This window comes from Amblyraja radiata, chromosome 48, assembly GCF_010909765.2.
Source record: "Amblyraja radiata isolate CabotCenter1 chromosome 48, sAmbRad1.1.pri, whole genome shotgun sequence".
NCBI classification, from domain to species: Eukaryota; Metazoa; Chordata; class Chondrichthyes; order Rajiformes; family Rajidae; genus Amblyraja; species Amblyraja radiata.
The window spans coordinates 1,332,722-1,360,301 of record NC_046003.1 but is presented as its reverse complement, the minus strand read 5'-3'; the positions used below and the strand labels follow the sequence as shown (position 1 = coordinate 1,360,301).

Here is a 27,580-nt window from a genome sequence, read left to right as displayed (position 1 = left end):
TTCTGGATGGACACAATGTCGACGCCTTTTGACAGAATACACCGTTGTTGACATTAAACGCGACTTATTCTCGCACTTTAGCTTTAGGGTTAGCATTCAGAGTTCAGAGGTACAGTATGCAAACAGGCCCTTCGGCCCTGCGAGTCCACGCCAATCGATCACACTAGTTTTATGTTATGTTGCGTTCTGCGTATGAGAGACTAATTTACAGAGGGCAATTGATGTTCATGCCAGCATGCCTTAGGGATATGGGAGGAAACACACGCCGTCATAGGAAAAACATGCAAACTCCACACAAACAGTGGCCATGGTTAGAATCGAACCAGAGTCTGTGGTGCCGTGAGGTAGCAGTTCTACCTGCTGCACTAATGTGCCAACACTTATTATTGTCAGGGTACACAAAAATGCTGGAGAAACTCAGCGGGTGAAGCAGCATCTATGGAGCGAAGGAAATAGGCAACGTTTCAGGCCGAAACCCTTCTTCAGACTGATAGGGGGTGGGTGGGGAGAAGGATGGAAAAAGGGAGGAGGAGGAGCCCGAGGGCGGGGGGATGGGAGGAGACAGCTCGAGGGTTAAGGAAGGGGAGGAGACAGCAAGGGCTAGCAAAACTGGGAGAATTCAACGTTCATGCCATCCGGACGCAAGCAACCCAGACGGAATATGAGGTGCTGTTCCTCCAATTTCCGGTGTTGCTCACTCTGGCAATGGAGGAGACCCAGGACAGAGAGGTCGGATTGGGAATGGGAGGGGGAGTTGAAGTGCTGAGTCACCGGGAGTTCAGGTAGGTTCTTGCTGACTGAGCGGAGGTGTTCGGCGAAACGATCGCCCAACCTCCGCTTAGTCTCACCGATGTAAATCAGCTGACATCTAGAGCAGCGGATGCAGTAGATGAGGTTGGAGGAGATACAGGTGAACCTTTGTCGCACCTGGAACGACTGCTTGGGTCCTTGAATGGAGTCGAGGGGGGAGGTGAAGGGACAGGTGTTGCATTTCTTGCGGTTGCAACGGAAAGTGCCAGGGGAGGGGGTGGTACGGAAAGGAAGGGAAGAAGTGACAAGGGAGTTGCGGAGGGAGCGGTCTTTGCGGAAGGCAGACATGGGGGGAGATGGGAAGATGTGGCGAGTGGTGGGGTCACGTTGGAGGTGGCGAAAATGGCGGAGGATGATTTGTTGTATTTGCCGGCTGGTGGGGTGAAAGGTGAGGACTAGGGGGACTCTGCCCTTGTTGCGAGTGCGGGGATGGGGAGAGAGAGCAGTGTTGCGGGGTATGGAAGAGACCCTGGTGCGAGCCTCATCTATGGTGGAGGAGGGGAATCCACGTTCCCTGAAGAACGAGGACATTTCCGATGCCCTGGTGTGGAACGTCTCATCCTGGGAGCAGATGCGGCGTAGGCGGAGGAATTGGGAGTAGGGGATGGAGTCCTTGGGGTCCTTAGCAGGGTGGGAAGACGTGTAGTCCAGATAGCCATGTGAGTCAGTGGGTTTGTAGTGTATGTCGGTCAGAAGTCTATCCCCTGCGATGGAGATGGTGAGGTCAAGGATGTTGAACACTTATTATTGTCACATGTACTGAGAAACAGTGAAAATATTCTGTTTGCATGCATGCTATCAAATCTAGTCAGGTAATGCTATACATCAATACAACCAAGCCAAGTGCAAGTACAGCAGGTAGAGTGAAGAGAGTGCTGAATATAGTTTTCTCAGCATGTAGCGATACATAGACATAGATAACAGGTGCAGGAGGAGGCCATTCAGCCCTTCGAGCCAGCACTATTCGCCATTCATTGTGATCATGGCTGATCGTCCCCAATCAATAACCTGTGCCTGCTTTCTCCCCATATCCCTTGACTCCACTAGCCCCTAGAGCTCTATCTAACTCTCTCTTAAATCCATCCAGTGACTTGGCCTCCACTGCACTCTGTAGCAGGGAATTCCACAAATTAACAACTCTCTGGGTGGAAAAGTTTTTGATACAGTTTCAGAGAAAACGTCCAACGTCTGCAATGAAATAGTTTGTAAAAATAAGGACTGTGTCCCCACACACATACACAGGCCACAACTCACCAATGGAAGGATCTTTCAGTAGTCTGATAACATCATAATAAGAATGCACAAGATTCACAGCAACGTGGTCCTAAACATTCAGAACCCGTTTACTGAGAAGACAGAGGGTTGTTCTTCTGGCTGGGGGTCTGTGGCAACACTGGGGTGCACAGCTGCGACCTATCCTCAAATTCAAAAGGTCAATATAGGAGCAAATTGAAAATGTAAATTACATTAAACAATTCAGGTAAATGTAAGAAAAGCAATTTCGGTCTAAATCAGCGGATCAAATAAGCGCGACGTTTTTCAACAGTTATGCAATCATCTTTTCAAAAAGGATTATTCAAATATAAATAAATATTGAAAAAACTTCTACGTTTGTGGGGGAAAAAAACGTTGACATTTTTTAAAATGGTTTAAATCGAAAAAATGAATGTAATCGAAAAATAAAAAGATTTTCAAAACAAGCAACAACAAAACCGGCAGAAACCCAGTGTTTTTATGGAACAGTGTTGTGATAGTCGGTGTAGATTGGTTTTTATCGAACTGTAAAAGTCGGAATCCGAGCGTCGTTGTGGAGAAGCGAACTCCGAATGAATGACCGACCGTTGGTGAAGAATGTTCTGGAAACAGCTTCTTCTTCCCAGCGGGCAACGCGAGCGGGAAATAACGGGCGGGAAATAACGCGCGCGTCGACAGTTGGGCGGGAATGTGCGCGAGAGACCGTCGGACTGGCGTTGACGGAAGATGAGTTTAACGGCTGTCGAGCGCGTGAGGCAACACGTGTTGGGGATCTCGCTCCGTCCCTCCCCCCCCGACGGTAACCGTAGCTTTGGTGTGTGGGGGGGGGGAGGGGGGGGTGTTGACGTCACTCGGCCTCGCGCCGTTTCCCGGCCGGGAGCAGCCGTTGGTAACCGCCGTTTGACAGCGGGGGGTCGCTGACGGCTTCAAGCAGTTTAAAGCAACACGCGTTCCCCGGCAGCGATGGTCGACTGTTGGGGTAGGGGAGTGGGTAGGGAGGGGGAGGAGGGTGATTAGGGGATGAGGATAGGCAGGAGAGCTGGGGAGAGGGGGGGGCAGAGAAAAGTGGGGGAAGGGGGTAGAGAGCAAAGATTATAGAGCAAAGCCTTTATAATCTTTGGTCGAGTGTAATACAGTTGCAGGGGGGGGGGGAGCGAGTGTAATACAGTTGTGGGGGGGGGGAGCGAGTGTAATACAGTTGTGGGGGGGGGAGCGAGTGTAATACAGTTGTGGGGGGGGGGGGAGCGAGTGTAATACAGTTGTGGGGGGGGGAGCGAGTGTAATACAGTTGTGGGGGGGGGGGAGCGAGTGTAATACAGTTGTGGGGGGGGGAGCGAGTGTAATACAGTTGCGGGGGGGAGGAGCGAGTGTAATACAGTTGGTCGGGGGGGGGAGCGAGTGTAATACAGTTGGTCGGGGGGGGGGAGCGAGTGTAATACAGTTGTGGGGGGGGAGCGAGTGTAATACAGTTGTGGGGGGGAGGGGGGAGCGAGTGTAATACAGTTGCGGGGGGGGGAGCGAGTGTAATACAGTTGTGGGGGGGGGAGCGAGTGTAATACAGTTGTGGGGGGGGGAGCCAGTGTAATACAGTTGAGGGGGGGAGCGAGTGTAATACAGTTGTGGGGGGGGGAGCGAGTGTACTACAGTTGTGGGGGGGGGAGCGAGTGTAATACAGTTGAGGGGGGGAGCGAGTGTAATACAGTTATGTGGGGGGGGAGCGAGTGTAATACAGTTGTGTGGGGGGGGGGAGCGAGTGTAATACAGTTGTGTGGGGGGGGGAGCGAGTGTAATACAGTTGTGGGGGGGGGGGAGCGAGTGTACTACAGTTGTGGGGGGAGGGAGCGAGTGTAATACAGTTGTGGGGGGGGGTGGAGCGAGTGTAATACAGTTGTGTGGGGGGGGGAAGCCAGTGTAATACAGTTGTGGGGGGGGGGGGAGCGAGAGTGTAATACAGTTGTGGGGGGGGGGGGGAGCGAGCTGTAATACAGTTGTGGGGGGGGGAGCAAGTGTAATACAGTTGCGGGGGGAGGGGAGCGAGTGTAATACAGTTGTGGGGGGGGGGGAGCGAGTGTAATACAGTTGTGGGGGAGGGGAGCGAGTGTAATACAGTTGTGGGGGGGGGGAGCGAGTGTAATACAGTTGGTCGGTGGGGGGGAGCGAGTGTATTACAGTTGTGGGGGGGAGCGAGTGTATTACAGTTGTGTGGGGGGGGGAGCGAGTGTAATACAGTTGTGGGGGGGGGGAGCGAGTGTAATACAGTTGTGGGGGGGGGGAGCAAGTGTAATACAGTTGCGGGGGGAGGGGAGCGAGTGTAATACAGTTGTGGGGGGGGGGGGAGCGAGTGTATACAGTTGTGGGGGGAGGGAGAGCGAGTGTAATACAGTTGTGGGGGGGGGGAGCGAGTGTAATACAGTTGTGGTGGGGGGGGGGAGCGAGTGTAATACAGTTGTGTGGGGGGGGGGAGCGAGTGTAATACAGTTGCTGGGGGAGGGGGAGCGAGTGAATACAGTTGTGGGGGGGGTGGGGAGCGACGTGTAATACAGTTGTGGGGGGGGGAGCGAGTGTAATACAGTTGTGTGGGGGGGGAGCGAGTGTAATACAGTTGTGGGGGGGGAGCGAGGGTAATACAGTTGTGTGGGGGGGGGAGCGAGTGTAATACAGTTGTGGGGGGGGGAGCGAGTGTAATACAGTTGTGGGGGGGGAGCGAGTGTAATACAGTTGGTCGGTGGGGGGGAGCGAGTGTATTACAGTTGTGGGGGGGAGCGAGTGTATTACAGTTGTGTGGGGGGGGGGAGCGAGTGTAATACAGTTGTGGGGGGGGGAGCGAGTGTAATACAGTTGTGGGGGGGGGGGGCAGTGTAATACAGTTGTGGGGGGGGGGGGAGCGAGTGTAATACAGTTGTGGGGGGGGGGAGCGAGTGTATACAGTTGTGTGGGGGGGGGAGCGAGTGTAATACAGTTGTGTGGGGGGGGGAGCGAGTGTAATACAGTTGTGTGGGGGGGGAGCGAGTGTAATACAGTTGTGTGGGGGGGGGAGCGAGTGTAATACAGTTGTGTGGGGGGGGGGAGCGAGTGTAATACAGTTGTGTGGGGGGGGGAGCGAGTGTAATACAGTTGGGGGGGGGGGGAGCGAGTGTAATACAGTTGGTGGGGGGGGAGCGAGTGTAATTACAGTTGTGTGGGGGGGGGGAGCGAGTGTAATACAGTTGTGGGGGGGGGAGCGAGTGTAATACAGTTGTGGGGGGGGGAGCCAGTGTAATACAGTTGTGGGGGGGGGGGAGCGAGTGTAATACAGTTGTGGGGGGGGAGCAAGTGTAATACAGTTGTGGGGGGGGGAGCGAGTGTAATACAGTTGTGGGGGGGGGGGAGCGAGGGGGGGGAGCGAGTGTATACAGTTGTGGGGGGGAGGAGCGAGTGTAATACAGTTGTGGGGGGGGGGGGAGCGAGTGTAATACAGTTGTGGGGGGGGGGGAGGGAGCGAGTGTAATACAGTTATGTGGGGGGGGGGGGAGCGAGTGTAATACAGTTGTGTGGGGGGGGGGGGGGGGGGTAATACAGTTGTGGGGGGGGGGGGGCGGGGGTAATACAGTTGTGGGGGGGGGGGGGGAGCGAGTGAAATACAGTTGTGGGGGGGGGGAGCAAGTGTAATACAGTTGTGGGGGGGAGGGAGCGAGCGAGTGCAATACAGTGGGGGGGGGGGGGGGAGCGAGTGTAATACAGTTGTGGGGGGGGGGGGAGCGAGTGTAATACAGGTGGGGGGGGGGGGGGGGTGGGGGGGAGGGGGGGAGCGAGGGTGTAAGTACAGTTGTGGGGGGGGGGGGGGGGGGGAGCGAGTGTAATACAGTTGTGGGGGGGGGGGGAGCGAGTGTAATACAGTTGTGGGGGGGGGGGGGGGGGGGGGAGCGAGTGTAATACAGTTGTGGGGGGGGGGGGGAGCGAGTGTAATACAGTTGTGGGGGGGAGCGAGTGTAATACAGTTGTGGGGGGGGGGGGGAGCGAGTGTAATACAGTGGGGGGGGGGGGAAGTGTAATACAGTTGTGGGGGGGGGGGCGAGTGTAATACAGTTGGGGGGGGGGGGGAGCGAGTGTAATACAGTTGTGGGGGGGGGGAGCGAGTGTAATACAGTTGTGTGGGGGGGGGGGGAGCGAGTGTAATACAGTTGTGGGGGGGGGGGAGCGAGTGAGTGTAATACAGTGTGGGGGGGGGGGAGCGAGTGTAATACAGTTGTGGGGGGGGGAGCGAGTGTAATACAGTTGTGGGGGGGGGAGCGAGTGTAATACAGTTGTGGGGGGGGGGAGCGAGTGTAATACAGTTGTGGGGGGGGGGAGCGAGTGTAATACAGTTGTGGGGGGGGGAGCGAGTGTAATACAGTTGTGGGGGGGGGGAGCGAGTGTAATACAGTTGTGGGGGGGGGGAGCGAGTGTAATACAGTTGTGGGGGGGGGGAGCGAGTGTAATACAGTTGTGTGGGGGGGGAGCGAGTGTAATACAGTTGTGGGGGGGGGGGAGCGAGTGTAATACAGTTGTGTGGGGGGGGGAGCGAGTGTAATACAGTTGTGGGGGGGGGGAGCGAGTGTAATACAGTTGTGGGGGGGGGGGCGAGTGTAATACAGTTGTGTGGGGGGGGGAGCGAGTGTAATACAGTTGTGGGGGGAGGGGAGCGAGTGTAATACAGTTGTGGGGGGGGGAGCGAGTGTAATACAGTTGTGTGGGGGGGGGGAGCGAGTGTAATACAGTTGTGGGGGGGGGGGGGGAGCGAGTGTAATACAGTTGTGTGGGGGGGGGGGAGCGAGTGTAATACAGTTGTGTGTGGGGGGGAGCGAGTGTAATACAGTTGTGTGTGGGGGGGGAGCGAGTGTAATACAGTTGTGTGTGGGGGGGAGCGAGTGTAATACAGTTGTGTGGGGGGGGGAGCGAGTGTAATACAGTTGTGTGGGGGGGGGGAGCGAGTGTAATACAGTTGTGTGGGGGGGGGAGCGAGTGTAATACAGTTGTGTGTGGGGGGGGAGCGAGTGTAATACAGTTGTGGGGGGGGGGGGAGCGAGTGTAATACAGGTGGGGGGGGGGGGGAGCGAGTGTAATACAGTTGTGTGTGGGGGGGGGAGCGAGTGTAATACAGTTGTGGGGGGGGGGGGGAGCGAGTGTAATACAGTGTGTGGGGGGGGGAGCGAGTGTAATTACAGTTGTGGTGGGGGGGGAGCGAGTGTAATACAGTTGTGTGGGGGGGTGAGCGAAGTGTAATACAGTTGTGGGGGGGGGAGCGAGTGTAATACAGTTGTGTGGGGGTGGGAGCGCGTGGTCTAGGTTTTTGTGGGGGGGGGGGAGCGAGTGTAATACAGTGTGTGTGGGGGGGGGGAGCGAGTGTAATACAGTTTGTGTGGGGGGGGGGAGCGAGTGTAATACAGTTGTGTGGGGGGGGGAGCGAGTGTAATACAGTTGTGTGGGGGGGGGCGAGTGTAATACAGTTGTGTGGGGGGGGAGCGAGTTGTAATACAGTTGTGTGGGGGGGGGGAGCGAGTGTAATACAGTTGTGTGTGGGGGGGGGAGCGAGTGTAATACAGTTGTGTTGGGGGGGGGGGGAGCGAGTGTAATACAGTTGTGTGGGGGGGGGGGGGGAGCGAGTGTAATACAGTTGTGGGGGGGGAGCGAGTGTAATACAGTTGTGTGGGGGGGGAGCGAGTGTAATACAGTTGTGTGGGGGGGGGGCGAGTGTAATACAGTGGTGGGGGGGGGGGAGCGAGTGTAAAAAAGTTGTGTGGGGGGGGGGGGAGCGAGTGTAATACAGTTGGTCGGGGGGGAGCGAGTGTAATACAGTTGGTCGGTGGGGGGGAGCGAGTGTATTACAGTTGTGGGGGGGGGAGCGAGTGTAATACAGTTGTGTGGGGGGGGGAGCGAGTGTAATACAGTTGGTCGGGGGGGGAGCGAGTGTAATACAGTTGGTCGGTGGGGGGGAGCGAGTGTATTACAGTTGTGGGGGGGAGGGGGGAGCGAGTGTAATACAGTTGTGGGGGGGGGAGCGAGTGTAATACAGTTGTGGGGGGGGGGAGCGAGTGTAATACAGTTGTGTGGGGGGGGAGCGAGTGTAATACAGTTGTGGGGGGGGGGGGCAGTGTAATACAGTTGTGGGGGGGGGGAGCGAGTGTATTACAGTTGTGGGGGGGGGGGAGCGAGTGTAATACAGTTGTGGGGGGGGGGGAGCGAGTGTAATACAGTTGTGGGGGGGGGGAGCGAGTGTAATACAGTTGTGGGGGGGGAGCGAGTGTAATACAGTTGTGGGGGGAGGGGAGCGAGTGTAATACAGTTGGGGGGGGGGGAGCGAGTGTAATACAGTTGTGGGGGGGGGGGGAGCGAGTGTAATACAGTTGTGGGGGGGGGGGAGCGAGTGTAATACTGTTGTGGGGGGGAGAGCCAGTGTAATACAGTTGTGGGGGGAGGGGAGCGAGTTTAATACAGTTGGGGGGGGGGGAGCGAGTGTAATACAGTTGGTCGGGGGGGGGGGAGCTTCAGAGGCGTTTTATTTTTGTATGTAAAAACCCACTTGAGATCCATGGGCGATTTTAAAATTTTACAGCCAGATTTATCACTTCTGAAACTTTTGAGATGTTATGTTGCGTTCTGCGTATGAGAGACTAATTTACAGAGGGCAATTGATGTTCATGCCAGCATGCCTTAGGGATATGGGAGGAAACACACACCGTCATAGGAAAAACATGCAAACTCCACACAAACAGTGGCCATGGTTAGGATCGAACCAGAGTCTGTGGTGCCGTGAGGTAGCGGTTCTACCTGCTGCACTAATGTGCCAACACTTATTATTGTCACATGTACCTGAGAAACAGTGAAAATATTCTGTTTGCATGCATGCTATCCAATCTAGTCAGGTAATGCTATACATCAATACAACCAAGCCAAGTGCAAGTACAGCAGGTAGAGTGAAGAGAGTGCTGAATATAGTTTTCTCAGCATGTAGCGTTACATAGACATAGATAACAGGTGCAGGAGGAGGCCATTCAGCCCTTCGAGCCAGCACCATTCGCCATTCATTGTGATCATGGCTGATCGTCCCCAATCAATAACCCGTGCCTGCCTTCTCCCCATATCCCTTGACTCCACTAGCCCCTAGAGCTCTATCTAACTCTCTCTTAAATCCATCCAGTGACGTGGCCTCCACTGCCCCCTGTGGCAGGGAATTCCACAGATTCACAACTCTCTGGGTGGAAAAGCTTCTCCTCATCTCAGTCCCAAATGGCCACAGATTCGCACAACTCTCTGGGTGGAAAAGGTTCAGAGAAAACGTCCAACGTCTGCAATGAAATAGTTTGTAAAAATAAGGACCGTGTCCCCACACACAGAGGCCACAACTCACCAATGGAAGGATCTTTCAGTAGTCTGATAACATCATAATAAGAATACACAAGATTCACAGCAACGTGGTCCTATAGGGGGGTTGCACGTTAGGTCACTGGGTCATAGGGCTTGACGCACGGAGCCGCACAATCCATCTGGAGGACATCGCAGCTTCCGGTATATGTTATTAATGCAAGAAACGCGTACTATCCTACCTGTTAAAAACTGACAAAATGTTGAATTTTTGCTCTGTAAATAATTGTGGAAGTCGGGGCAAGTGTGAGAGACATGTACCCAACTTCAGAATTCCAAACGTGAAGCGAAATGAAGGTAACGAGAAGCGAGAGCTGAAGGGACAACAACAGCTAAAGTGCTTGGCGAACATTGGCCGTGCAGATATTGGAATTGAAAATATTGGGAATTATCGCATTTGCTCACTGCATTTCATTAATAGTAAGGCATTATTTGTGGTTTTTCTTGATTCCTTTGGTATCTAAAAAGTCTCAGAAGTGATAAATCTGGCTGTAAACTTTGCTTCAGAGGCGTTTTCTTTTTGTATGTAAAAACCCACTTGAGATCCATGGGCTATTTTTAAATTTTACAGCCAGATTTATCACTTCTGAAACTTTTTAGATGCCAAAGGAATCAAGAAAAAACACAAATAATGCCTTAGTGTTGATGAAATGCAGTGAGCAAACGGCCAATGTTCGCCAAGCACTTTGGCTGTTGTTGTCCCTTCAGCTCTCGCTTCTATCTACCGTCATTTCTCCTCACTTTTGGAATTCTGAAGTAGGATAAATGTCTCTCACGCTTATCCCGATTTCCATCATTATTTACAGTGCAAAAAATGACCATTTCGACGGGTTTTAAAGGGCCCGCTACGCTGGAAACACTGGTGAGTGCCTACCTGCAGTTCATGGCTTGTACTCCACTTGGAGTAGCGTAGCAACAGTACACGTCATAGGTCGTGACCCGACTGCTGTGAAACCTCCCTATAGGAGCAAATTCAAAATGTAAGTTTCATTAAACAATTAATGTAAATGTAAGAAAAGCAATTTTGGTCTAAATCAGCGCGACGTTTTTAAACAGTTATGTAATCATCTTGTTAAAAAGGATTATTCAAATATAAATAAATATTGAAGGAATCGTCCACGTTTTGGGAAAAAAATAAAAGCGTTGACCTTTTTGAAAATGGTTTAAATCGAAATAATGAATGTGATCAAAAATAAAAAGATTTTCAAAACAAACAGCAACAGAAAACCCAGTGTTTTTTTATAGATAGTCGGCTTAAAAAGTGGTTTAAATCGAAATAATGATGTAATCGAAAATAAAAAGATTTTCAAAACGAACCAACAACAAAAAATGGCAGAAAAAACAGTGTTTTTATCGATAGTCGGCTTAAAAAATGGTTTATATCGAAATAGTGAATGTGATCGAAAAATAAACAAAAAACCCAGTGTTTTATAGATAGTGAATGTGATCGAAAAATAAAAAGATTTTCCAAACTAACAGCAACAAAAAAGGGCAGAAAACCCAGTGTTTTTATCGATAATCTGCTTTAAAACATGGTTTATATCAAAATAATGAATGAAATGAAAATAAAGATTTTCAAAACAAACAGCAACAACAAACCCAGTGTTTATAGTGAATGCAACAAAAATGTCAGAAAAACATTGAGTCGGCTTAAAAACATGGTTTAAATCGAAATAATGAATGAAATCAAAAATAAATATTTTCAAAACAAACGTGTCAAATGAAAAATAAAAAGCGGCAAAAATGCAGCGAATTTATTATCCAAGTGTTGAAGGAGGAGAGAGGGAAGGGGAGAGGGGAGAAGGAGGAGAGAGGGAGGGGAGAAGGAGAGAGGGAAGGAGGAGAGGGAGTGAGGGGAGAGGGAGGGGAGGGGGGGAAAGAGCGAGAGGGGGGAAGTGAGGTGGGATGGGAGGGGAAGTGATGAGGGGTAGAAGCGAGGGCGAGGTGGGAGGGAGCGGCCCGTCAGCAGAAGAAGGGAATACATCGGGAGGGAGGAGGGGGAGCGGGGAGAAGGGCGGGAAAGTGGTTGTGCTGGGAAGGAACTCAAATGTATGAAGCGAGGCCGGCGGGGGGATGTTTTCTGGAAACGGCCCCGTCATCGCTCTCCCGTACCATCACCATCATCTGAATGTGCCGCCGCGCGGGCGCGAGGAGGTGTGTGTGGTACGGGCGTCGACGTTGGTCTGTGACGGAATGTTCTGGAACGTGCGCGGGGGGGGGGGGGGGGGGTGTTGTGTGTTGACGTCACTGGGCCCCGCCCCCGCCCGCGCCGTTACCCGGGGACGGGAATGTTCTGGAATGTGCGCGGGGGGGGGGGGACGTTGTGTGTTGACGTCACTGGGCCCCGCCCCCCGCCCGCGCCGTTACCCGGGGACGGGAATGTTGTGGAATGTGCGCGGGGGGGGGGGGGTGTGTGTTGACGTCACTGGGCCCCGCCCCCCGCCCGCGCCGTTACCCGGGGACGGGAGCGGCCGTTGGTGACGACACATTGAAAGCCGTTTGAAGCCGGGAGCGGGAGCGGCGACAGTTGGGTCCGGGGCGGGGGCGGGAATGTTGTGGAATGTGCGCGGGGACCGAGCGACGGGCGATGAAACATTATTGATCTGTATCGATGGTGTTTGGCGGGACCGGCGTTGACCGGGGGGGAAGATGAGTTTATCGGGGAGTGTGTGAGGCAACACGTGTTGGGGATCTCGCTCCGTCGGGGCTTCACGGACCCGACACACACGTTCCCAGCGGTGAACAGCGGCTCCATTGAAGCCACAGGCGGCCATCTTAACTACTGGCAGTCTCCCATTGAAGTCAATGGGAGTGAAGCCATAGGCGGCCATCTTAACTACTGGCAGACATTTTAGGAACCGGCAGTCCGGGCGGGCGGGGAGACTCGGGGCCGGGGAGCGACGACAGCAGATTGACATCCATCCATCGGTGAGTATTTTGCCCGCCGCTCCCCAGTTCACGGCTCTAAACTTGGGGAGAGACTTGGGTTAAATCCCCCCCATTGCATGTGATTTTCTCTTGTCTTGTCAGCAGCGCATTGAAGTTATTGTTGTGTGTAAATGTGTCCTAGTGATAGTTTGCAGCAGAAATGTCATGTTGAGCAACAGATGCTGCTGTGTTTGTGTTGGTGGAGATTCATGCTGTCCACACACTTGTATAAAGTTGCACTTGTATAAAGTTGCACTTGTATAAAGCTGCACTTGTATAAAGCTGCACTTGTATAAAGTTGCAACCAACACTTCATGTGTTGCTGGAATCAAAGCAAATGTCCCAGTTTGTTTTACATTTACAAAATGCCTGAATGTTCAGGGAATTATCTCACAATGAAACCTGTTTTTCCTGTTTGTTATTTTTGCTGCTAAAACTTCCTCAATTGCCAGAGTCAAGGCGTTCCTGAGCCTTCTGTAAGGAGAGTTGCACATTTTTATCACCCTCTGGTCACATTGATCCCAGGAGAAGGTGCAGCAGAAGGATAGTAAGTAGCAATGTTACAACATTTTGAGATTTAAAAAATCAAGTCTGCAATTTATCCCATCAGATAAAGCATAAAAATTTGACACTATTGCGTATGTGAGTGGAAATGTGAAATCTGCACAAATCTATTGACCACTGTAGGATAATAATAATAATAATAATAATATATTTTATTGTCATTGCACATAAGTGCAACGAGATTTGGGTATGCAGCTTCCATCCGACATCATAACTTAAGTAACTACTAAAATTTAGGCTTAGATATTATCTAAGGTTTCCGTTCAGGTTTCCTAAGTGGGACAGGGGCATTAGATGTGGCCCTTGTGGCTAAAGAGATCAGGGGGTATGGAGAGAGGGCAGGTACAGGATACTGAGTTGGATGATCAGCCATGATCATATTGAATGGCGGTGCAGACTCGAAGGGCCGAATGGCCTCTACTCCTGCACCTATGGTCTATGTTTCTATGTAAGAAAGGATACTTTGAGGATTTCAGATTTGCAACACAGAATGCATTTTGTACAAAGTGGTCTGAAGAGGGGTTTCGGCCAGAAACGTTGCCTATTTCCTTCGCTCCATAGATGCTGCTGCACCCGCTGAGTTTCTCCAGCATTTTTGTGTACCATGCATTTTGTACATGTCAGTTCTCATTTTATTATTCAAATGAGTTGGGACTATTGTGTATGTGAGTGGAAATGTGAAATTTGCACAAATCTATTGACCACTGCAGGATAATAATAATAATAATATATTTTATTGTCAATGCACATAAGTGCAACGGGATTTGGGTATGCAGCTTCCATCCGACATCATAACTTAAGTAACTACCTGTACTAAAATTGCGGCTTAGATATTATCTGAGTGGTGGCCGATTAGGAAAAGGGGAGATGCAACGAGACCTGGGTGTCATGGTACACCAGTCATTGAAAGTAGGCATGCAGTTGCAGCAGGCAGTGAAGAAAGCAAATGGTATATTAGCATTCATAGCAAAAGGATTTGAGTATAAGAGCAGGGAGGTTCTACTGCAGTTGTACAGGGTCTTGGTGAGACCACACCTGAAGTATTGCGTACAGTTTTGGTCTCCTAATCTGAGGAAAGACATTCTTGCCATAGAGGGAGTACAGAGAAGGTTCACCAGACTGATTCCTGGGATGGCAGGACTTTCATATGAAGAAGGACTGGATAGTCTCGGCTTGTACTCGCTAGAATTTAGAAGATTGAGGGGGGATCTTATAGTAACTTACAAAATTCTTAAGAGTTTGGACAGGCTAGATGCAGGAAGATTGTTCCCGATTTTGGGGAAGTCCAGAACAAGAGGTCACAGTTTAAGGTAAAGGGGGAAATCCTTTAGGACCGAGATGATAAAAACATCTCTGGAACTCTCTGCCACCGAAGGTAGTTGAGGCCAGTTCATTGGCTATATTTAAGAGGGAGTTAGATGTGGCCCTTGTGGCTAAAGGGATCAGGGGGGTATGGAGAGAAGGCAGGTACAGGATACTGAGTTGGATGATCAGCCATGATCATATTGAATGATGGTGCAGGCTCGAAGGGCCGAATGGCCTCTACTCCTGCACCTATTTTCTATGTCTCTATGTCACCCATTTTAAAAAAACCTCTTCTCTCCAGAGATGCTGCTTGTCCCGCTGAGTTACTCCAGCATTTTGTGTCTTTCTGCGATTGAAACCAACATCTGCAGTTCTTTCCTACACAGTTGACAGCATGTGATGTCATCAGCTGAAAGTGTTGTCCTGCTCCTTGTAATTGTTGTCTAATACCGGCTTTTAATCTGTGTATTACAGAGCAGCGGGACGTGTGAAAGGCAGTCACCATCATGGCTGATGGAGCGGACCAGGGAGGAGATCCAGTGGCCTTGACAATGAGGACAAACGACGGTGTGTTGCAGAATTACGTCAGATATAAATGTCCCACCAATGTGACCGGATCAGATTGCCTGACCTGCAGCACACACACACGGGGAGAGGGAATAGTGGATCAACGGAAGGGCAACAGACCTGAGCCAGAGAGAGTACAGGAATGATAGGGCAGGTGTGTCTGCATTGGGGTCATTTGATGGGTATAAAGACTGTCTGGGAGCAGCTACTAGAGGGGAGCGAACATGTGATGATGATTAGAGGTTTTTAAAAGTGAGGGAACTGTTCAGACTCAGCGTGGCAGTTAGTGGAAGAAGCAAAGAGGTTACGTTTTGTGAGCCTTGGTGAACAAAGGATGTTGAAGGTCTGATTAGGGACAATAATGTCGGGAATGGGAAGCTATTCTCAGTGAATCATTTGAGGTTTAATGGGGAAATGAGAGAGAACCAAGGAATTAGGAATGTCAAAAGAGGCCTGAACCCGAAAGGGTTGATTGTAGTTGGGGAGAGAATGTGGAAAGTGGTGGGAGACCGGCACGGGAAAGTTGGATATGGATGAGGGGGGGAGGGGGGTGTTGATTGTCAGATGGTTAGAGATGAAACCAGGGCTAAAATGAGACTAAAGAGAAAACGAGTCAAAGGTCTTGTAATGCGACACGATGTTTGAATGATGTGAAATGTAAAGGGCCTGTCCCACCAGCATGAGATAGCATGCGTCTAGCGCGACCAAACGTGGTCGCTTGAGGCGTACGGCCTCGCTGGGCCGGTCCCACTTCGATCGGCGGAGGCGTATGGAGTTGTGCGGGGCTGGTCCCGACATCGTGCGGGGCTCTAAAAATCTTGCACTGTCCGAAAATCCCGCGTGACAACGGCCTGCCGGCCCGCAGCCACATTGAGGGCGTACGCAGCGTCTTGACGTCGTACAGCTAGCGCCTGCCGTTGCGCGATGACTTCTCCGCCCGACGTCCAAATTCAGTCGGCCCGCCTCCTGCCCAGCTGATTGGTGAGTACGATGTCGGGACCAGCCCCGCACAACTCCAGACGCCTCCGCGGTTGGAAGTGGGACCGGCCCCGCGAGGCCGTACGCCTCAAGCCACCACGTTTGGTCGCGCTAGACGCATGCAATCGCATGCTGGTGGGACAGGTGCTGAGATTTGGGTGGAATGGTTGGGGAAATTTGCGGATGGGGAATAGGTTATGTATTGGGATAAGGAGAGAAGGAAAGGGACTATGAAGTATTGAAAGAGGTTGGAGAGATGTGGCAACGGTGTATTCTGCCAAAAGGTGTCGACATTGTGTCCATCCAGTATCAAGAAGAGAATGTACCCGTGGGGTTGAACAGTGGGGGAGGGACAATTGTCGTGAGTTAGCGCATTGTTTAGATGCCGCAGGGAATAAGTTACAGCAACAGCCTGGGGACCATTGTCAGGGCAAGTCGAGGATGGCAGCCGGGTCTCCCTCCCTCCCTCCGTGCAATGTGTGGGTAGATCCGGCACGTGGCCTGACAGCAACCCGCTGATCGGAGCACCTCATCTCCGTCATGTGGTCTGCCTTTTAGCAGAGTGGGGTGGTGACAGCTATCCGTGGTGGAAAACAGACAACCCTTGATAATTCCATTATTTTGATTCATCACAGCTCCTCCAATATCTTCGATGATGGAGTTCCTGGAAAGGTGTGATGATTCACAGCTGCTGGATTTGACAAATCATTACCGCCAGAGGCTGGAAGAGGCGATTCAAGAGGCGGTGAAGAATGTTGTCTTCGTTCTAGCATACGAGAGATATTTCAGTGAGCAAGAGTACAAGGTAGGGAGAGGAATGGATGAGTGGGTAACTTCAGCCGATACTCAAATGTTTTCATGCACAAATATTGTGGGCCGAAGAGTCCATTCTTGTGCTGTACTGCTCTCTATAATTACAGCTCAGTACGGTGCAGTCACAAAGAATATCCCGTACAGTGGCGGTGAGTTTGTCAAACACGCCATTATATTCAGGATGTGGTGTAATACACTGACACAACACAAAGCGTTTTTATGATTCACATCGCTAGCAAAACACTCGCCACACAATAGTTATATGCACCTTTTACATGTTTGGGATAATTAAGAGGTGATCAACTTCTCTTTGCAGTCTTACATCCTTGTTTTCCCCCATTTTTAATCTTCTCTGCCAAATGGATACAATTAAAGGTCTTCTGTTATTTTCTGGTGAGTCTTATTAGCCTCAACCTGGTTTACAAACTCCTATATTTATCATTACTGCGGCCAGCTATGCTTTACAATGTAAACACTTTCTGAATCTATAATTGCCTTTCCCAGTGTAATTTACCTTCTATATCTTGACCTTTTTCCCCCAACATGCTTCCTTAGTATGTAAACTCTTGGGTTAAACATGCTACTAACTTACTCCTATGAATTTCAAAATGTCTTACATCAACCACTGGGCCATTTCGTTTAACATCTATTGTTAGCAAGATGATAGGCTCAATAATATTTTTTTTTAATCTAATTCTTTGAGAAAGCAGTAACCAATCAGACCATGGCAACATGGGATGGCAGGACTTTCATATGAAGAAAGACTGGATAGACTTGGCTTGTACTCGCTAGAATTTAGAAGCTTGAGGGGGGATCTTATAGAAACGTACAATATTCTTAAGGGGTTGGACAGGCTAGATGCAGGAAGATTATTCCCGATGTTGGGGAAGTCCAAAACTAGGGGGTCACAGTTTAAGGATAAGGGGGAAGTCTTTTAGGACCGAGATGAGAAAATCATTTTTTACATAGAGAGTGGTGAATCTGTGGAATTCTCTGCCACAGAAGGTAGTTGAGGCCACAGTTCATTGACTATATTTAAGAGGTTAGGTGGGCTGGGATATTTTTTCTTTGGTGTGCAAGAGAATGAGGGGTGACTTTACTGAGGTGTGTAAGACTAGGAGATGCTGGGATAAAGGGAACACTGTCTTGTTTTCCAGGATAAAGGATCCACAAACTGGTGGGTGCAGGCTTGAGGGGAGATGGGAAAAATGTAGGTGGGATCTGGGAACAACAGGTTTACCTGGAGAGCAGCCCATATCTGGAACACAATGCCAGAGGAAGCTGGAAAAGTGGATAACATTAGGGATTACAGAGTACATTCACACAGATGAGTGGATAGGAGAGGCTTACGGGGCTGTAGGCCAAATGCAGGCAAATGGCCCTAGCTTACAATTGCCACTTGGTTGGCATGGACAATGTGGGCTGAATGGCCTGTCTCCGTGTGGTATACTGCTCCATCACTCTACCACTTATGTGACTCTAGTAAATCCATCGACAAGGTTAGCCGAGGGTTCTGTTTCCATGCAGTACAGCTCTATAACTACTTGTCTCTACACTCTTCACAGCAAGTCATCAAACGCACAGAGAGAGGAAGCCGTGCGGCCGGTTCCACACTTCTCCTCAACCTGGTGACTGAGAAAGAGCCGCGGGTCCTTAAACTGATATGGAAATGCTTCGTAAAAATGCACCACCTGCTCCCCGAACTGGAGGAGTTGCTGAAAGCAATGTGGGAAGAAGGTACAGGACATTTTTCTATAGAGAATGTGATCTTTTTGTCAAAATGCAACTCAGACTCATTTCACAAACTGATTCCAACAGGTTCTGATCTGATCGAATTGTTCAAAAACATGAAGGTTTCCTGGGAACTACCTGCTGACCTGAAAGGTATTCAATTGCATGTTTTGTATAGTTTAGTTCAGGGAGACGGCATGGAAACATGACATTCTGCCCACTGCGTACACGCCATCCATCCATCGATCACCCTTTCACGCTAGTCCTAGTGTATTCCATGTTTATATCAACTTGCAATCTAGGGACAATTTGCAGAAGTCCAATTAACCTACGTCTGCGCGGTGTGAGAGGAAAGTGAAGGACTCTGGGAGAAAAAACCCTCACGGTTACGGGGAGAAGCTGCAAACTCCACATAAACAGCACCCGAGGTCAGGATCAAACCTGGGTCTCTGGCACTGTGAGGCAGTGGTCTTCCAGGTCTCCCAGCTTTCTCCAACCACCCCCACTATAAACAGCCTGAAGAGGTTTCCTGACATGACTCTTCTCATATCCATGTTCTCCAGGGATGCTGCCTGACCTGATGAGTTACTCCAGTACTATCCTATATTTCTGTAAATCTACAGCATGAATTTGTGATTCTCATACTGAATGTCCCGTGGGACAATGCATACCATATTCTTTCTTCACCACTTTATCAACTTTGTCGGCACTTGGTCAGGGGTTATGGGTTTGTACCACAAGGATCAGTACATCAACACTGCTCAGAGCATCGTCAATGACAATAGGTGCAGGAGTAGGCGATTCGGCCCTTCGAGCCAGCACCGCCATTCACTGTGATCATGGCTGATCATCCACAATCAATACCCCATTCCTGCCTTCTCCCCATATCCCCCGACTCCGCTATCTTTAAGAGCCCTATCTAGCTCTCTCTTGAAAGAATTCTCTCCAGAGAACCGGCCTCCACCGGCCTCCACTGAGGCAGAGAATTCCACAGACTCACGACTCTCTGGGTGGAAAAGTGTTTCCTCGTTTCCGTTCTAAATGGCCGAACCCTTATTCTTAAACTGTGTGTGTGGCCCCTGGTTCTGGACTGCTCCAACATCGGGAACATATTTCCTGCCTCTAGCATGTCCAAACCCTTAATAATCTTATATGTTTCAATAAGATCCCTCTCATCCTTCTAAACACCAGAGTATACAAGCCCAGCCGCTCCATTCTCTCAGCATATGACAGTCCCGCCATCCCGGGAATTAACCTGGTGAACCTACGCTGCACTCCCTCAATAGCAAGAATGTCCTTCCTCAAATTTGGAGACCAAAACTGCACACAATACTCCACGTGTGGTCTCACTAAGGCCCTGTACAACAATAGAAGGACCTCTTTGCTCCTATATTCAACTCCTCTTGTTATGAAGGCCAACTACTCTTGTTATGATCGACTTTCTTCACTGCCTGGTGTACCTGCATGCTTACTTTCATTGATTCATGAACAAGGACCCCCAGATCCCTTTCCCTTTTCCCAACTTGACGGCATTTAGATAATAACCTGCCTTCCTGTTTTTGCTACCAAAGTGGATAACCACATTTATCAGCATTAAACTGCATCTGCCACGCATCTGCCCACTCACCCAACCTGTTGTATTTCCTACAACATGTAGGAAATATGTATATATAACAAAAAGTATATATAATAAATCAAAAAGTACTTTATCTCTGAGGGGACAGTTCTCCTCTAAATGATATTAATGTGAGAACTCTATGCATTAAATGTAACAAAAAAGGTTTTGGTTGTGTCTGGAAATTTCCGAAGCAGCCTATCTATATTTACAGTCAAGTCATTTTCATATATCATAAACAGATCACTGCGGACTCCAATGAATGGTGGTGCTGGCTCAAAGGGCTGAATGGCCTCCTCCTGCACCTATTTTCTATGTCTCTATGTTTCAAAGTCACGCTGACTTTCCCTAGTAGTCATATTCTATTCCATGTGCGAGCAAATCATATTCCAACAATCCCTCTCCAATGGCTTCCTAACCACTGACGAGGTTTATGTCCTGGTTCATCTCTACTTCCTTCTTTAAACAAAGGAACAATCCTGGGTACTCTCCAGTCCTCTGCGATTATGGAGAGACACGTCATTGATAGTCTCAAATAGTGGAAGTACATTATCTAATGAATGACGGCATAACTCGCACCACCCACTTTACGGGAAACTCTTTCATTCCCGCGTTGATTACTCTTGAATTTAGAGTTGTAGCGATAGATTTACACTATCACACAGCACGGCAACAGGATCTTCTATCTAATTTGTTCATGCCGACCAAAATGCCCCATTTAAGCTCTCCCGACCAGCCACGATTGTCCAATATTATAATACAATATAATATTTATTCATTGTCATTTGAACCTCAATGAGGCTCAAACGAAACTCTGTTTCCACAGCCATAAAAAAAGAAACAAGATTCATCACGCAAAGACAAGACACACAAACAATTCAATTCTACAAGACACACAAACAATTCAATTCACACAAACATCCATCACAGAGAATCTCCTCCTCACTGTGATGGAAGGCAAAGTCTTTTCTCTCCCCTGTGTTCCATTTTTCTCCCGATGTTAAAGCCCCCAGGTGGGCGATGGTAAGTCCCACGGCCATTAAGGCCGCGTCGGGCGATGTACGGCCCCGCTCCAGGTCTTAATGTCTCAATGTGGGAGCCCCCGGCGGGCGTTGGCATGTCTCGTGGACATTAAAGCCGCGCCGGGCGATGTACGGCCCCGCTCCGGGTCGTTCCAACCCCGCGACACAGGCGGGAGAAGTTGCGTTGTGGGAGCTCCGAAATGCGGTCTCCCACCCGGACCCGCGAGCTCCCAATGTCCAGTCCACCGGGCCTGCGGCCAGAGCCTCCGAAGTCGGGCCGCAGCAGCGAGCCACCACCGCTCCCCACGCTCCAAGGCCGGCCAGCCCCACGATGGTAAGTACTCAAACTCCGCGACTGAAGCCCCCAGGTCGTTCCGGTTGGAGGCCGCTCCACGGTGCTAGGCCCCAACGACAATGGAGACCCGACAGGGAAAGGTCGGGTCTCCCGTGCAGGGAAGAGATTTTAAAAGTTTCCCCCCCGCCCCCCACATATACACAGTGAAAAACAGTATAAAAGAACACAACAAACTACATTCAACTGGACAACAATTAAAAAAAGACAGACAGGCTGCAGGGGCCGCTGCAACGCGAGTCGCGCCTCTAAACCTTTCCAATCCCTGTACTTGTCCAAATATTCTGCTTAGTTGACCAATAAATAACAATAACTATCAGATAACATATGATCAATAACACAGTCAACTAATAACCGTAATATTAGAATCCGTGAATGTGTTTTTCTTTGCATGATGAATCTAATTTCAGGACCTCTTGTTTATCTCACCTGATAAAAGATGTTCAGCAGAAACACAAGGAGACTCTGCAAGCACAGACTGAAACACTGAGAGTGAACACCATCCTGATGAACGAGAAGGTTAAGGTTTTCCAGCTGCGTGATCGATACGCTGAGCTCACGGTCATCTCCACTGTTCGAGATCGGACACTGGTGGAACATGAGCTGCTGGCAAGAGGCCGGGACCATGAAGAGTGGAGAGAGGAACATCTCGGGGGAGAGTTTGAAAAAATCCGAACTGATCAGTTATTCCAGAACATTTCGGCGAGCAAATCCGAATCTGGGAGTTCGTCTGCCGTGGCCGGAGTCGCGGGGATCGGAAAAACAACAATGGTGCAAAAGATTGTTCATGACTGGGCCACGGGGGAAATATACCAACAATTCCAGTTTGTCTTCAGTTTCAAATTCCGGGATTTGAACATGATTAAAGACAGAATAAACCTGAGGGAACTGATTCTGGAACAGTATCCATACTTTGGGAATATGCTAGGAGAGGTCTGGAAGAACCCAGAGGGATTGCTGTTTATATTCGACGGTCTGGATGAATTCAAGGGCAGAATTGATTTTGCTGACAGTCGGAGAGACACCGAACCTAAGCACCAGTGCCCAGATCCCGAGTGGTGGTGTGAAGTGTCTGACATTGTGTACAGTTTAATCCAGCACAAGCTGCTCCCAGGGTGTTCAGTGCTAGTGACCACCCGCCCCACTGCGTTACATTTACTGGAAAAGGCAGAGATCAGTGTCCGGGCTGAAATCCTGGGATTTGGTGGTGAGGAACGGAAGGAATATTTCACCAGGTATTTTGAAGATCAGACGGTGGCAGCAGCTGTTTTCAAACACGTGAAGGAGAACGAGATCTTGTACACCATGAGCTACAACCCCGCCTACTGCTGGATCCTTGTCCTGACATTGGGCCCCTTCTTCACACAAACACACTGGGGCCCGCAGCAAGTTCCCAAGACCATCACACAACTATATTGCTACTTTATTTACAACATCCTGAAAAACCACAGCCGTGAGATTGAGAACCTCCGTGAGGTGTTACTGAAGCTTGGTCAGATGGCCTTCACTGGAGTGGCTGAGAAGAAGATTGTGTTCACAGATGAAGATTTGATCAAATACAATCTGCAGCCTTCCCAGTTCCTGTCCGGGTTCCTGATGGAACTTTTGGAGAGAGAGGATTCAGCCCGGAGCGTGGTGTACACCTTCCCGCACCTCACCATCCAAGAGTTTGTAGCCGCACTCGCACAATTCCTGACTGTAGATCGCGGGGATATCACGACACTCCTCATTGAAGCCCATGGCATGGCAGACGGGCGATTTGAAGTGTTTCTCCGTTTTGTCGCTGGTCTCTCCTCCCCACGGACAGCTTGGATCCTGGAGGAGTTTCTGGGTAAATTTTCTCATCAAACAACCGGCCGAGTGAATGACTGGGTGAAGAAGGAGGTTAAACGCCGGGCTAGAAACACAGAGAGTGTCGCTGGTAAACAGAGGCTCCTGAACACGCTGCACTACCTGTTTGAGTCTCAGAATCCTGCAGTGGCTCAGCAGGCACTGGGATCTGTGGAAACACTTTCATTCCGTGGACTGGGACTGACCCCGATTGACTGTACGGTCCTGTCTCATGCCATCAGGCCCTGTGACACAATCAACCACCTCGATCTGGATAGCTGCCACATTCAGTGTGAAGGTCTCCAGCGGCTGGGACCGGCTCTGCACAAGTGTCAGCAATTGAGGTAACTGTCCGTTTGACGCTAACACTGAACTGTAAAATTGTTTCACTATTTTGTTATTCCGTCCAGCACCCCTTCTATGGGGCCGAGCGGCCGTCACTGTGCACGGGGGGCACCCCTCCTATTTTACCCCCCCTCCCCCGGGTCACCGGTGATCGACCCCCTCCCCCAGGTCACGCGTGTTGCCTGCCTGCCCTGTCGCCGTTCTCTGCACGGGGAACATTTGTCGGTCGTCGGTCGGGGAATGAGAATAAATGGTGAAAGTCACTAAACACCACATTCACAGAGATTTGTTCAATAATGTGCTGAGGTGTTTCCATAAATATCCGTTTGGGAGAAGTTATCTATCTCAGCCTCGTCGGCCGGGGTTTGTTTCTTACTGTCTGAAGAAGGGTTTCGGCCCGAAACGTCGTCTATATCCTTCGCTCCATAGATGCTGCTGCACCCGCTGAGTTTCCCCAGCAATTTTGTGTACCTTTGTTTCTTACTCTGTCTGTTTGTGTTTAGACTGGGACTCAACGACCTGGGAGATTCCGGAGTGAAACTGGTGTCTGAAGCTCTGAGGAACCCGGACTGTAAAATACAGACACTGTGGTAAGTCCCAGACTGTGAGAGGTTATGTTTACACTCACTGGGTATCTGACACTGAACATTAATATGATCAGTAATTGTTTCACTGATAAACACTGGGAATTTGCACCGTCTCCTGTCTCACTCTCTCTCATCTCCAGGCTGGACAATCCAGAAATCGGAGATACAATGAGACTTGGGAGTATTGGTGCAGGATTCCCAAAAGGTTAATAAACAATAGACAATAGGTGCAGGAGTAGGCCATTCGGCCTTTCGAGCCAGCACCGCCATTCAATGGGATCACGGCTGATAATCCACAATCAGTACCGTTCCTGTCAAGATAAAGGAACCACATTCCCTCATGCCTGTATGAACCCAGGAGATTGAATTGAATCCTTTATTTGTCATTCAGACCTTTCGGTCTGAACGAAATGTCGTTGCCTGCAGCCATACATGTAATAATAACAACACACAATAAACACAAATTAACATCCACCACAGTGAGTTCACCAAGCACCTCCTCACTGTGATGGAGGCAAAAGTCTTAGAGTTACTGTCTCTTCCCTCCTCTTCTCCCTCTGCGCTGAGGCGATACGCCACTGGGCGATGGTAAGTCAGTCCCGCGGTTCAAGCTCCGCGGCCCGGGGGTGGTCGAAGCTGCCGCCCTCCAGTCCAGCGGACGCAGCTGTTGCCACGGGAGCTCCGGAAAACAGGCACCAGCCTGTGACCTGCGAGGTCCCGACGATGTCGTCCACTGGCCCGCAGATTCAGCCACCGGAGCACCGTCTCCGCCCCGCACCGGGCCGCCCACACGAGAGCAGCTCCGCCCCGCACCGGGCCGCCCACACGGGAGCGTCTCAGCCCCGCACCGGCCCGCCCACACGAGAGCGCCTCAGCCCCGCACTGGGCCGCCCACACGGGAGCGTCTCAGCCCCGCACCGGCCCGCCCACACGAGAGCATCTCCGCCCCGCACCGGCCCGCCCACACGAGAGCGTCTCAGCCCCGCACCGGCCCGCCCACACGGGAGCGTCTCCGCCCCGCACCGCGCCGCCCACACGGGAGCACATTGCAGCCGAGAGCCGGGCCGCCCACACGAGAGCGTCTCAGCCCCGCACCGGGCCGCCCACACGAGAGCGCCTCAGCCCCGCACCGCGCTGCCCACACGGGATCACATTCCAGCCGAGAGCCGGGCCGCCCACACGGGGAGCGCCCTCCAGCCGGTAGCCGGGCCGCCCACACGGGAGTGTCTCAGCCCCGCGCCGTCCGCCCTCACTGGAGCGCCGAGTCGTGCCGCTGCCCGAACGTCGCCGCAGCTCGAAGACGGCCAGCCTCGCGTTGGTGAGTCCTGGCTGGCTCTACCTCCGGAGCCTCGAGGTCGGTCGCAGGTTGGAGGCCGCCAGCTCCGCCATTAGGCCTCAGCTCAGGCGGGGGAAGAGAAGGGGGATACGACAAAAAAGTCGCATTCCCCCGAAGGGAGAGACAGAAAGCCCTGTTTCAGCCCCCCACCCCCACACATAACACCACCTAATAACCAAAGGTTTAACTGAACTAGACAAAAAAAACAACACAAAAAAGTAAAAACAGACAGACTGCAGGCGAGCCGCAGCCGTTTCACAGCGCCGCCACTTCCGGAGATGCATTTGAGCTTAAAAGCACCTTGCCAAGCCAGGGAAAGGGCCATAAAAATGGATTTTGCTGCCTGCCTGGCTGAGAATGCATTTTAAGCCCCACAAGGGCCTGTAAAAGTGCAGAAAGCATTCCCTCATGTCTGTATGAAGTCAGGAGATGTATTTCAGCTTAAAAGGAGCTAGCTAGACCTTGCAAAAGGCCAAAATTTGTATTTTGCAACCTAGCAGAAAATGTTTTTTCTCTGGCACAAGGCCCCAAAAAAGCCTACAGACCAGTCCGTCATGTCTGTATGAAGTCAGGAGATGTATTTGAGCTTAAAAGCAGCTTGCTAGACCTGTGACTCTCTGTGTCCCTCACCCTCACTCTCTCTCATCTCCAGGCTGAACAATGTCGGTCTCACAGATTCTGGAGCCGTGGATCTCGCCTCCGCTCTCAGTACAAACCACACGGTGACGAAGCTGTACCTGAGTGGGAATAAACTGGGAGATTCTGGAGTGAAACTGGTGTCTGAAGCTCTGAGGAACCTGGACTGTAAAATACAGAGACTGGGGTAAGTCCCAGACTGTGAGAGATTGTGTTTACACTCACTGGGTGTCTGACACTGAACATTAATATGATCAGTAATTGTGTCACTGATACACACTGGGGATTTACACCGTCTCCTGTCTCTCTGTGTCCCTCACCCTCAATCTCTCTCATCTCCAGGCTGAACAGTGTCGGTCTCACAGATTCTGGAGCCGAGGATCTCGCCTCCGCTCTCAGTACAAACCCCTCACTGACGAAGCTGTACCTGACACACAACTCCCTCACAGACCGATGTGTCCCCGCTCTCCGCCGCCTCATACTGAACCTCCCGAGACTAGAGCGGATCCGGTGAGTGTTTGTGTTAATGTTTAATGTGATAAAATATCAGGATCCATCCATCCATCCGCGGGCTTCTTTCTCCTGTGATTTTGTTCTGTAAAGTGTTGTTGAAATATTAACCTCAGTCCCTGTTATTGACACTGTTGTTTAACCTGTTTATTTCCTCTTTATTCCTCCACTTGTTTCAGGCTGGTGGGGAATAAGTTCAGTCCGACCGGGAAGAAGGAACTGAGGTCGCTGCAGGAACCCAGACCCGGACTGAGTATGGATCTGTGAACATCTCTGGGTGTAAACGTCACTGCCCTGGGGACCGGAATATTGTTGCTGTCAGGCCACGTGCCGGCTCTACCCACACACTGCACGGAGGGAGGGAGACCCGGCTGCCATCCTCGACTTGCCCTGACAATAGTCCCCAGGCTGTTGCTGTAACTTATTCCCTGCGGCATCTAAACAATGCGCTAACTCACAACAATTGTCCCTCTCCCACTGTTCAACCCCACAGGTACATTCTCTTCTTGATTCTGGATGGACACAAAGTCAACGCCTTTTGACAGAATACACCGTTGTTGACATTAAACGCGACTTATTCTCGCACTTTAGCTTTAGGGTTAGCATTCAGAGTTCAGAGGTACAGTATGCAAACAGGCCCTTCGGCCCTGCGAGTCCACGCCAATCGATCACACTAGTTTTATGTTATGTTGCGTTCTGCGTATGAGAGACTAATTTACAGAGGGCAATTGATGTTCATGCCAGCATGCCTTAGGGATATGGGAGGAAACACACGCCGTCATAGGAAAAACATGCAAACTCCACACAAACAGTGGCCATGGTTAGAATCGAACCAGAGTCTGTGGTGCCGTGAGGTAGCTGTTCTACCTGCTGCACTAATGTGCCAACACTTATTATTGTCAGGGTACACAAAAATGCTGGAGAAACTCAGCGGGTGAAGCAGCATCTATGGAGCGAAGGAAATAGGCAACGTTTCAGGCCGAAACCCTTCTTCAGACTGATAGGGGGTGGGTGGGG

The 27,580-nt window shown here is 50.7% G+C and overlaps 2 protein-coding genes across 2 annotated transcripts in view; both read left to right on the top strand.

The window, feature by feature from the left end:
* The window catches only part of LOC116968963, a 545,071-nt gene that overhangs the window by 77,439 nt on the left and 440,052 nt on the right, over positions 1-27,580 (top strand). The gene's annotated exons all lie outside the window — the stretch shown is intronic.
* On the top strand, positions 14,748-26,872 carry LOC116968951 (NACHT, LRR and PYD domains-containing protein 3-like). The gene is made up of 8 exons (XM_033015939.1): positions 14,748-14,808; positions 16,422-16,591; positions 18,165-18,362; positions 22,958-23,493; positions 23,998-24,084; positions 26,070-26,240; positions 26,396-26,563; positions 26,743-26,872. The coding sequence occupies exons 1-8, from the start codon at positions 14,748-14,750 to the stop codon at positions 26,828-26,830; spliced, it is 1,479 nt and encodes a 492-aa protein (XP_032871830.1). The 3' UTR covers positions 26,831-26,872.